General features: G+C 53.5%; 4 protein-coding genes across 4 annotated transcripts; 3 read left to right on the top strand and 1 right to left on the bottom strand.

The window, feature by feature from the left end:
- Positions 1–49: 49 nt before the first annotated feature.
- On the top strand, positions 50–478 carry ColSpa_09194 (5-demethoxyubiquinone hydroxylase, mitochondrial; the record flags this gene model as incomplete). Its single annotated transcript, XM_049275406.1, has 1 exon — positions 50–478. One exon carries the CDS (start codon positions 50–52, stop codon positions 476–478), a length of 429 nt encoding a protein of 142 aa, XP_049131363.1.
- Positions 479–749: 271 nt separating this feature from the next.
- ColSpa_09195 (phospholipase D1) lies at positions 750–6,181 on the bottom strand (the record flags this gene model as incomplete). The annotated part of the gene is given in 2 exon segments (XM_049275407.1): positions 750–3,100; positions 3,118–6,181. The coding sequence occupies 2 exon segments, from the start codon at positions 6,179–6,181 to the stop codon at positions 750–752; spliced, it is 5,415 nt and encodes a 1,804-aa protein (XP_049131364.1).
- Positions 6,182–7,972: 1,791 nt separating this feature from the next.
- ColSpa_09196 (tubulin-specific chaperone C) lies at positions 7,973–9,727 on the top strand (the record flags this gene model as incomplete). Its single annotated transcript, XM_049275408.1, has 7 exons — positions 7,973–7,980; positions 8,040–8,080; positions 8,177–8,343; positions 8,396–8,578; positions 8,628–8,921; positions 8,974–9,438; positions 9,497–9,727. The coding sequence occupies 7 exons, from the start codon at positions 7,973–7,975 to the stop codon at positions 9,725–9,727; spliced, it is 1,389 nt and encodes a 462-aa protein (XP_049131365.1).
- Positions 9,728–10,500: 773 nt separating this feature from the next.
- ColSpa_09197 (uncharacterized protein) lies at positions 10,501–10,776 on the top strand (the record flags this gene model as incomplete). Its single annotated transcript, XM_049275409.1, has 1 exon — positions 10,501–10,776. The coding sequence occupies one exon, from the start codon at positions 10,501–10,503 to the stop codon at positions 10,774–10,776; it is 276 nt and encodes a 91-aa protein (XP_049131366.1).
- Positions 10,777–12,157: the final 1,381 nt, after the last annotated feature.

The following is a 12,157-nucleotide window of genomic DNA, read 5'->3' on the forward strand; positions in this document are numbered from 1 at the left end:
CCCTCCGATCGTCAACCGACACCCACACCTGCGACCGCTGATGGCACACATGTACGAGCAAGAGGCGGGTCATCTCAAGACGTTTAATTCGCTTATCCATAAACACCGCGTTCGCCCGACCGCGCTTTACCCTCTGTGGCAGCTCATGTCGACTGGTTTGGGTTGGAGCACGGCAGTAATGGGTCGTGAGGCGGCCATGGCTTGCACAGAGGCCGTCGAGACGGAGATTGGTAACCACTACAACGACCAGATCCGGACTCTACTTGAAATGGTCACCGAGTGGGAGGCCGAGGGATACGAAGTTGGGCCAGAATTCACTGATCTTATCAAGACACTGCGGCGAATTCGGGATGAAGAGCTGGAACACCTCGACCACGCCGTCGAGCATGACGCTAAGAAGGCAGAGCCGCACTGGTTGCTGACCGGCGTCATTCGAGCAGGTTGCAGAGGTGCTATTTGGGTGAGCGAAAAGATGTAATAAAGGCTGTAATGTAAGAATGTGTACAATACATGTAGAAACAAGGGCCGAAGCCACACGAATGGAAACAATGCAATGAGAGAACCCCGCGACGCCAAGAAGCCACCTCCCGACTCCGTCCAGTGTATAAACGTTTTATGTATGCAACGATTCAGCCATACAGAGAGGCTTTGTCCATCAGGTCGATGAGACCATCCTCGACCTTGGATAACACCTAGTTGCTGAAGTGGTTGTTAGTCGGAGATCATGTGTGAGCGGGATTCGATACTTACTAAATTTGCAGGGGCGCGACGCCGTCCACCTGGAAACCCCAGTTGCCGTTCTGCTCTTCGGTGAGCAGCCAGTCGTAAGGGAAGTTGACGACGTGTCCCTGAATCATGCTGAGTAGCTCCTCCGCCTCAGCTCTCCCCAGCACCTCCTCAGGCGGCATGCCGCGCCGGCTGCCCTTAGTAGTGGCCCGTCGGCGGCGTCTAACCGATCCTTGGGCTTGCTGAGCTGGGACGCTCACGTCTCTGGAAGGCGGCTTCTCCAGAGGGGAGAATGTTGTCCTCCTCTCCCTGCTCTTCTCCCGCGCCGGTTCAAGCATGCCAGCATCAGCAGTAGGGCCCGTCTCAAACACAGGGAACGGAACGTCGCCAGCAGGGAGAACAGGCGATGGGGCGTCCAGTGGACGCGGAGACGCAGCCGCCTTTTCTGCGTCTGTGTTGGGCCCAGCTCTCGAACCAGGCTGCTCACTCTTCTCATTCAATTCGTGGTCGTCTCCGGGAATGACGATCCGAGGGTGGTTCGAGTGATTGGTCTTAATATGGAGTTTCTCTTCCGCCTTCTCATTGGCAGCATTAGCAACGGCGCCAGGACCTGGCGCTCCGACGCCAGCACCGCCGCCAGTGACGGGGGATTGATGACGATTCAAGTTAGATTCTCCATCGTCGGTCTTTGTTTTTCCTTCCATGCTCTCCCTGAATCGCTCCGAGTAGGATACGGCTTCTCGGTAGTCGGGCCACGTAAGCACTTCTGAATCAGGCATGCAGCGGAAGACGCGGCGGTACAGCTTAGTGTTGTTCTCCGCCACTCTGTTCCAGATATCATCGAAGAAGGACGAGTTGATCGGGTCACGCATGCAGTCCTTGTCAATATGGGCAGGCCTAATATCGGCAGCCAGAGGATGCAATGGCCCGTTGGTTAGCTGGCCGCTCTGATCCAAGTGAACAGGAGGGCCGCCAATATCCGTATCGTCCACAGCAGGCAAAGTGGGCAGCCCTGCAGTTCGAGGAAGACCAAGCTGGTCGGTAGTCCGTCTGTTGAGAGCTGGAATAGGCGGCAGAGCGTCATTGCTCACACCACCTTCTTCCTCCGCATGGTGGTCGGTCGATGTTTTGCGCTCGTGTGGCTGCATTGGCGACTGCAAAGTGCCTTTTCCTTCTGGGTATACATCGCGGATAAGGACCTCGCGGCCATTGATGATGATTGAGTCTCGTCCTTGGTCGAGTCCAAGTTGGGCTGCATCCTTCCAGTGGTCTTTGCCGTAGCCGGCAATATCCATGATGTGAGCTTCGTTTCCGGTCACGCGGTCGTCACGCTCTTTGCCTTTAGACAAAGAAGACACAGACGACGCTTCATCGGCCACTTCATCGGGCTCTACAACGGCGTCATGATTGAAGCTTGGAGCCTGGCCTGGCATCGCTGGCTTGCTTGGCTCCCCATCCGCGTGCTGCCCGCTTGAGCCAGCAACAGGGGGCGACTCCTCATCGTCTGCGTAGATCTGATCCATCTCCGCTTCGTATTCAGCCTGGCGGTCCATGTCGGCTTGTCTCTCCTCCTCCAAGATCTCATCCACATCTAATCCAAGATGTTCCCGCATAAGACGGAGCCGCAAGGTATGCGCGAAGCGACCGACGCGGTAAGGCCTACCGGCCATTGTGGACCAAATCATGTCGGTGTCGCGAACAACAGCAGCAAGCTCAGAGTCACGGTTCCCGAGCATCGATCGTTCGTTGATGTTGGCGGAGCCAATGAGCGCCACTCGATCGTCCACGATGATGCACTTGGCGTGGATATAGAGCTGCTCGGTGACGAGGGCGTTGCGGGCGCCAATCTTGCCCCACTGTCGAAGACTGTAAAACTGGATATAGTCTTCAGGTTCGATGCCAGCGGCACGGAGACGTGAGAAGATAGACCCATCTCCACGACAGATACTGCGGTATTGGCATTGAAGGATGAGTCGGACACTGGTGCCTTCCTGCTCATCGACGGTGTTCTGAAATCCAGGCATGAGAGGGATAACAATGCATGCTTTCCAGTCTTCATCGTTTTCGTGTGCCCTGATAATTCGCTCGACCAGTGCATCACCAATGCGATTGACGATCTTCGTATTAAAAGCCTCGGTGCTCGTGATGAAGAACTGGTTTTCAATATAGACGAAATGGTCAGAGTCTTCGATCATCTTAACGTAGGCATTCTGAATGCTGCATTCTGTGTGCTCAATCCCAAGAGACCAGTTGGCTGACGACCTCAAAATCTGTACTTCGCAGGTACCAGTGAGACCAAGAGCGTCAAGCTCTGCCATCTTGACGTCAGGGGGGGAAGCAAGAATGGCAAGGGACGTGTTGTCTTCCTGCCTCTCTTGACGTAGTTCCAACGTTGAACGAAGTGTCTTGTCAGATCCCTAGCCGGTTGGCCCACGACCTGCATAGCAATATCGTGCCACGGCATTCTGGGAACCTTGCTTCTGTCGTACATCTCTTCATATGGCTCGTCGAGCTTGAAAAAGTCCTGGACTCGAGGGTTGGAGTAATCCTTTCCAGGAAAGAGTTGGCAATGCTCGGCATCCTTTGGTTGCTCACTGTGCTCGAAGCCCGTCGGTTTGTCGTCGGTGATCGGATGCTGCGGACAGTCCCAACGGCCAAAGCACAAGTCAATGCCGCCAACGAAAGCCACGTCATGGTCGACGATACAAAGTTTCTCGTGGTGGGCGAAGAAGAATTGGTTCTTCTTGAACTGGTTCGGAGACCGCTGCACAAATATGTTGGGGTGGAGGTTGAGGAGGGAGTACTTGGTGTACTCCGAGTCTATAGGAATAGCGGCCTCGACATTGCGGTAGACGATGACGAAAATCTTAACACCCTCCCGGGCCTTACGCTGCAGAAGACGATCCAGACGCCACTTCTGGCTGATAGCCGCCGGACGCCGCATGTAAAGCTCTGGACTGAGCCACCAGTCGTGGATGTAGATGACATCGCGGGCCATGCTGATTGCGCGAGACACATTCCACATGTAATCTCTGCCGTCTACGAGCCATTGCGCGAATACGCCATTTCGAATAGGGGCGAAGCTGTCGAAACGGTTGATATCATGCCACTTGGTCTGCTTGAGCATCTCTGCGATCGAGTCTTCGAACTGCTTCATGATGTGCTGGTTTCTTGAGAACAGCTTGACTTTCCGTTCGGCGGTATGCAGTGTCAGAGTGTGATGTTTCTCCACATCAGCCTCTTCTGTCAGGTCAATCTCCTTCTCCTCCTTGCCCTTGCCCTTAGACAACTGTTTCAATGTGCTTTTCTTGGAAACAATGCGAAACTTGGAGTCCACGAGGTAGACATCGTAAACGCTCATCTTCTCCGGTGATTCGACGCAGACAATGTAACTAGAGCGCACGAGGAACCACTTGCGACTGTGACGGGCGATGACCTTCTTTGGTGTCAAGACTCGACGGAAGTCCATGCCTTTGGAGGACTGAATGTGCAGATAGCACTCTTTGCCGTGATAGCTGCCTTCAGCAGCCAAACGAACGCCAAGGGCAGAGAGCTCCAAGAATTTGCAGAGGCGGTTACTGTCTGCACGGAACATCAACCACCGAATCATGTCCTGCAGGTACTTCTCCAACACCCTTCTTTGTCGTTCAAAGTATCGTTTACGTGACTGAATGAGATCGGCTTGGTTCTCTCCTCCAGACTCGCCAGGTTCTGTAAGACCAGTCGACTTCCTACGCATACCGAGCATGCCAAGGCGGGACTTCTTCCTAACACCTGGGCCGGCCCGTCCGCCCTCCCACTCGCTTGCTGTGCCCTCTCCGGCGGTGCCCTCAGCAGCGGTGCCTTCGCCGGCAGTTGGTTCGCCTAGATCGTCGCCCCGAAGGCTTGCGCCGTCTTCTTCGTCGCTGTCATCCTTGTTGCGGGCACTGCGAAGATAGGGGAAGGCGCCCCAGGGGAATTTAGGCATTTTAGGTCGGGCTCCCACATCGGCGCGGCCGTGCAAGTACTTATCATTGCTCATCGCAAGCTTGTATCGCACATGCAGATTATAGATGTCCTTGAGCGTTCTGATGATGGTCCATTTCATCCGGCTTGGACCGCTGCCATACTCAAGGTCCATCGTGAAGACCCAATGTCGCTCGCTATCGTCATCGGATTCCGGTTGGCTGTCGGTTATACGCAGGCGTACCTGTTCAAGGAGGACTGGGATTCGCTTGTTGCCGTGCTCATCCCTCTGGATCATGCTGGCTAGCATGAGAACAGCAGGGGCACCGGCCCGCAACTCTGCCATGAGCTCGGCTGACTTGGCGAAATCGAAACGGTCCTCCTTCTTCTGCCTAAGAAGCTTCAGGGTATTCTTGACGTACTTCCACGTCGATGCTCTTTCGCTGCCAAAGAAGGGTCTTTTGGGAGTTATAGCATCACCATCCGAAACGCCACCACCCCCGAGTACCGTGATGCGGCGCATGTGGCCCGTTCTTCTGCCGCCGGGACTTTCAGTGCCGTCACCATCGCGGGCACGGTGAGAGCGCATCCACGAAGGACCCGTAAGTTGATCACGTCCCTCGCCCTCTGACATGCCGTGTTGCTGCTCGGGGTGGTCCGGCATACTCAGGCGCCTTCGCAAACCCATCCGACCATATCCGACAGGTGAGTCGGGGCCAGGTAGATGCCGCAGGTTTGGCGTGCTTGGAATGGACGTCTGTTGCTTCTTCGTGCGACGCATTCTTCTCTTCTTCTTGGGTTTAGCAGCATCTGACGCCGCTCCTTCGTCGGCGGTCTCTTCGACGTCTGCATCCGCATCGCTGCCGCCATCCTCCTCGAGTGTATGGGGTATCCTAGACCTGAACTGCCCGGTGGTTGGTGAGCTTCCCATGGACGGCGGCGTGCCATTGTCGTTCAAGTTGCCTGAGCTGCTTGTCTTAAGGGTCTGCAAGCTACCAGACCCAGTAAGCTGCTTGAGCTTGGTGATGAAGGCCGAACCAATGGACTTTCCGCCATCTTCCCAAGACGGCTGTCGCGAATGGCTAGCCGGTGCCTCCAAGACCTGGTCTGTCCGAGCGAATTGCACGCTTCGGCGATCAGTCGGCGAAGCTGGGTCGGGGGAGTATGTTCCATCTTCAGGCATTCTCGGCAGACCGCCTGGGGTTTGACGTGCGCTTTCTGTCGAGTTGAGAGTGGGCAGTGCCGGTCGCTTGCTGTTCTGGACGGGCGACACGCTGTCGTGGGGGGCACCCCCATTGATGTAGTCTCTTGCCTCGATTCCGGCATCGATCGGAATATGGGAAGAATCTCTCAGCGTCGGAACATCTTTTGGGGGAGGAGCAGGAGGGCCGTCTTTCGGCGGAGGAGCTGGACTAGGAAGAGAGTCTTGCTGGCTCGGGATAGCAGGTGACGCCGCGCGAGGGCCTCTTGTCATTGGTGAGATGGACTCATCTCGTCTCGAGTCCGTCATGGTGACGGGGCGCGGGTGAAGAGGAAAGGACGATCGATGAGAGGTCGAGATTTGTGCTAGTATCGTGAGATCGAAGTGCGTTGAAAGTTAGAGAATGGCTGAGCACCTCAACCATGGCTCGATCGTCGTCGCAGAATGAGAGACAGTAGCCCAACAAGGGGTTGGGCTCGTGTTTGCAAGACTGGATCGTAGGGGTAGGTCTGGTGTCTAAGAATCGCGGTCGAAGCAATGGTGTGGCCGGATGGCGAGGGAGAAAGAGAAGCTAAACCAAGACAACAACGGCGCTCGCGTGGATGATCGCCGGCACATGCGATTGACGGAAGAGCTGCTCGAAAAATCGACTTGACGGTTTTGGCAGCCGACCACCAAAAAGTGTGACAACACCGAAAAAGGCTGGGCTGCGGTTTCTTCTGCAGGCCCTGCAGGGTTGATGGAAGATCGGTATTGATGCAGTTGTGGTCGTCTTTTGGGATCCGGTCAGGACCTCGAGACCTTAGGATTCAGTCGCGTCGGGGGAGAGACAGGGAGGACGATGGGGTACAGTCGGAAAGTGAGAGGGAAGGGAGGGTCTAGGACCAGCTATCCTTGTGATGGCCTGCAAGTCCCCAGCCAAGTTGCAACGTTGATGGAGGGCGAGGCTTAATTGCTTCTTTGGCTCCGAGCCAATGGGCATCGACGGAGGCGCACATAGGGGGGTGGTATGGAGGACAAGGACCCAGCGGTTCCCTCCGGGGCATGCCACCTGGGCTTAGTCCCATGTTCCGCCCAAGTCTTCAGTAGCTCCTTGCGCTGTTTGGGCGCAGTGCAGCTGCTGTAACTTGACAGTTGGCACCGACTTTACGGTTCAGCTGGTCCGAAAAGGCGCAAGTGACTTTGAACGTTTAGGCTTTGCCGTTCCGGCTCCATGCTACCGACCTTAGCTCACCTGGAGGTGCTATGCATGACAGACGGGACGCACCCGAGGATGCAAAAGATGGTGCAGCAGCGGAAAGGACTGACCTACCTACTCCTCCAGCCCTTACATGAGCCTTACATGGGCCCCTATCTGCCCAGGTTGCGTCTAAACCAAACTTTGAACGACTGTGCGACTTCGAAATGATTATAATTACGGACGACGCACGCATCGATGGATCTCCGCCTTTCGTCGTACGTCTGTTCCGCACATATCGCATGGCCGAACCATGGGTGCGTTCAATAGGGGTTTGGAAAGATCTGGGACGTGGGACCTTGTCGAGATAGCGCAGTTTGATTGCCTCTTTTAGCGACTTTCTGACATTCAGCGACACGACATGACCAGTATCCGCAGACATCCGAGATGTCCATCGAGAATTGTCTTTCCCTTGGCAGATTGGTTCCATCATACGGACTGGGGCAAAGTCCCAGTTGTACAAAAAAATATGAAGAGGCCGCCGAAAGAAACGACGGGCGACGGGCGACGTGCTAATTTCGATAACGCGCCTGGTCCAATTAACAAAGATCAAAGATCGGCCCCGACTAGTCCGCATGGCTGTTTCATCGTGAAAGAAAGAAATGGAGATGCATTGTTCGAGCCTCTGAACTGTGGCTTGACCAGTTGTGGGATGCAAGCCCAAGTGCCAAATCACTTGTCGCAATCTTGTGACCCCCTCCCCTGCCACACCGGTTTGGGCAAGCCTTACGTAACCCAATCAGAACGCGCCTCGCGTGTCTCTTATCGATAAGCACCAGGGGTCGCGTCCAACATCACGAGTTCTTGAAGCTCACTGTTTGTGGCAGCCCAACGTCGTCCAAGCCCCGCCGTCATACTGCAAAATGCCAAGGTAAGTCGCGCGCATACTCCCTCAATTTCGTTCATTCGTATTCTGACGATATGCCGTAGGGAAATCATCACCGTTCAGGCCGGACAGTGCGGCAACAGCAGTCAGTTACCCCACCATACCACCATTGCGACGTAGCCCCAACGATCGAGCCTCAAACGAAGGGCAGTTACCGAGTATTGAAGCTGACAATGCGCAGTTGGAAGCCAATTCTGGCAACAGCTTTGTCAGGAGCACGGCATCAACCAGGACGGAAACCTTGAGGACTTCGCAACCGAAGGCGGTGATCGCAAAGACGTTTTCTACTACCAGAGTGATGACACAAGATACATCCCACGAGCTATCCTAGTCGACCTGGAGCCGAGGGTTCGTACTTCGGTACAGATGAGGCTGGTTTAACCACGCTAACGAGGTATAGGTCATCAACGGCATTCAAACAGGGCCATACAAGAACATTTACAACCCGGAGAACTTCTATGTCGGCAAAAATGGAGTTGGCGCGGCGAACAACTGGGGTGACGGTTACCAGACGGGCGAGGTGGTCTACGAAGACATCATGGAAATGATTGACCGCGAGGCGGATGGTAGTGATTCGCTAGAAGTACGTGCACTTTGCATCCAGCTGCCTGGGTATTGCTGACTCTCTCCAGGGCTTCATGATGCTGCACTCCATTGCGGGCGGTACCGGATCCGGTCTTGGTTCTTTCCTCCTGGAGAGACTCAACGATCGGTTTCCCAAGAAGATCATCCAGACATACTCTGTCTTCCCCGATACCACAAACGCCGGAGATGTCGTTGTCCATCCATACAACAGCGTCCTCGCCATGAGAAGGTTAACGCAGAACGCCGATTCAGTCGTGGTGCTGGATAACGGAGCCCTATCACGGATTGCAGCCGACAGGCTGCACGTCCAAGAACCATCTTTTGCTCAAACAAACCAATTGGTAGGTTTTACATCTCCGTCCTCGAGGTATCCCGACTGACTTGAGTTCTCAGGTTTCAACTGTCATGTCTGCCAGCACAACAACTCTTAGATACCCGGGATACATGCACAACGATCTGGTCAGCATCTTGGCCTCGTTGATTCCCACTCCCCGGTGCCACTTCCTTATGACAGCATACACGCCATTCACAGGCGATCAGGTTGAGCAGGCCAAGACCGTGCGCAAGACCACAGTACTGGACGTCATGCGGAGACTGCTGCAGCCCAAGAACCGTATGGTTTCGACCCAACCAGGAAAGAAGAGCTGCTACATTTCCATTCTGAACGTCATTCAGGGCGAAGTGGATCCTACCGACGTCCACAAGAGCTTGCTGAGAATCAGGGAACGACGACTGGCGACATTTATCCCTTGGGGTCCAGCAAGCATCCAGGTGGCTCTGACAAAGCGGAGCCCTTACATCCCGATGGCCCACCGCGTCAGCGGGCTGATGCTGGCGAACCACACAAGCATTGCGACTGTGAGTATCTTTGTCCATACCAATATACCGGAAATAGGGTGTGCTGACAATCTTCCAGCTGTTCAAGAGAATTCTTAAACAGTACGATGGAATGCGGAAGCGCAATGCTTTCATGGAAGGATACAAGAAGACGGCGCCATTTGCAGAAAACCTGGACGAATTCGACGAGGCCCGAGAGGTCGTGTCAGATCTGATTCAAGAGTACGAGGCAGCAGAGGACTCCGACTACTTGAACCCTGACACAGGAGACAAGGCGACCTCAGCTGAAACCGACAAGAGGATGGCATAAGCCAGGCACGTGTGGGAGCGGCAGAGAGGGGTAACTGGCAGGGCTTAAGATAACAGAGTTGCACGTTAAAAATGTCGATGTGGCCATGGCGGCATCTGCGCATCGGGAAAAGGATCGGACCTTGGGTTGGCTTGCTGGGATTTTCGGCGTTCAGGGACTAAGAGACGGCACAAGATTACGACCCAAAACCCCTCCATAGCGAAAAAGACCAACCCCTCAATAAACTTGCATCTCATTGAAGAGATCTACCACTTTGACCCTCCGCTCCTTGGGCTTGGAAGCATCTGGAGCATTTGTTCCTGGGCGGTTTGTGTCATTGATGGCTCATTCGTCGTTTAGAGTTCTCCACATCCTGCGACAATCGTCGATGAACGTCAGCCATGCTCCACCAATTCCGCGCAGAGAGCCGCAAAATTACACCTGCTTGACGTCATTTACGTCAGCGCCTTCAGAACTCGAGCCCATCACGCCAACCTGAAGGTCATACAAACTGCCATTCAACTTCGTATATAAGACGGACCTTAAGCTCTACTGAACAATATTTCGGTTCTTCATCACATCACATCAATACAACTCGATCAGGACAACTCGATCAGGACAACTCGATCAGGACAACTCGATCAGGACAACTCGATCATCATTAACTCTACCACGAGCCTCAAAATCTCTGTCAACCAATCAACACCCGTGAGTTACATGCCATTTCCGTTCAACCAATCACAGTCGCAGATGCTGACACCTATGCCCTCTAGAACACCAACAAAACCGCCAAAATGACCCAGTCCAAGGCCGACAAGATCAACAAGGTCCAGGCCAACCTTCCCCTTCCCGAGCAGCCCCCCGTTGCCTCCGACTGGCAGTCCGCCGACGCCACCAAGGTTAACGTCGGTAGCGGTGGTAACGCCGAGGCCCCCATCGGCCGCGACACGGCCGCCACCTCTGGGTTGCGCGAGCCCGCGTCCAAGGACAACGTTGACCTGAGCAGCGTCGGCCGCCAGGGCGTCGAGGGTCTCGACGGTCCCCCCAAGGATGCCGCTGCCAGAAAGTAAACTTGAGAAATTATGATGGATGAATGGAATATACCCATGGGATTGGGAATACCAAACGGAACTGGGAGCATTGTACTACTAGAGAGCATGGCATGACATGACTTAATGACAATGGCATGATTTGCCTTTACAAACTAATTAAATCCCTAATCAGGAACGATGGGAGATGTGACTTTTAGCTGCTAGACCAGAACCCTTGAAGGTGTGGGAGAGTCTTTAAAGTAAGTGCACTTATTGCGTGTGCGATGAATTCTTCGTCACTTGAGGTGACGAAATGGTTGCCTCGTTTAGTATACCACCTATTGATATTTAATTCGTATGCAATACCACACCCATTGATAGTCCCTGAGAGCCTTCATTCCGTTCAGCTTTTCATCTGTTGCCTACTCTTTGGCATCCTTTCATCGTCAGATCGTCAATTCTTCTTTGATATTGTGGTTCGAGCTTACTATTTGATGCCATCCTCGCAATGTTGTTTTCGATTGGCTTCCAAGCGATATCATTGATCTGAAATATAAGGATCATGTGACTTGGAAGTCACAAGAGGATAGTGTATTACTTTAGTCATTGGAGTCATGTTGTCTGACGATTTGCAATTTCATGTCAGCTTTCCTCATTTACTAGGTTGTGTGCGTCTCCAAACATCAATCGCTAATATCACTGTGGCTGCAAGATTATCCTCGAAAACCCATGGCTGGTGATTTGCAAGAAATGCGCATGGTATATAGCTCTTGCGAAAATGCAGCGCCTTGGAATTTGGTGTTGATCATATCTGCCTTGACCTCGTTGCGCTCTATTCCCATCGTTATCTTCACACTGCTTTCTGTTATAGAAGTGGCACATTCCTCTCGATTTCTCGGAGTATTCAACTTAGGATGTTTCAATACTCTGTGTAGGTAAAACAAAAAATGGATCGAAGCAGACGATATCAAGATATCCTTTAGAACAGCAACACGCAAAGTTCTCTTATCCTCATGTTAAACGCCCTAATTGCATCGTGATACATGGGAGCTAGGGCGTGATAAAGGAGCAGCCACTCGCAGGCAACATCTCACCTCAGCGTAGCTCCTTTAGCAAAGAAGATCATGATGGACCGGGTTTTCGTCTAAATACTATCGCCCTGGTGCCTGCTGCTTCTACTAAGAACCACTCAAATTACCTCTGTCTTCTTGCTCACTACCTGATGAGAAGCAAAATATGATGTTATATCCTGCTGAAGGGGAAAATATCATCGGCCAACTGCTGTTGCCCCTTGCACCGAAGTTGGCCCTGATAGGCAGGAAAGTACCCCCGTCCTGCTCCTGCCATACCCTGTCTCCGGTATTCCTTCCCTCCAGATATCCAAGATAGGGGCAGTCTTTCTTCCAACTTCACCCGTCTC

This window comes from Colletotrichum spaethianum (assembly GCF_022836535.1).
Source record: "Colletotrichum spaethianum MAFF 239500 DNA, contig27, whole genome shotgun sequence".
NCBI classification, from domain to species: domain Eukaryota; kingdom Fungi; phylum Ascomycota; class Sordariomycetes; order Glomerellales; family Glomerellaceae; genus Colletotrichum; species Colletotrichum spaethianum.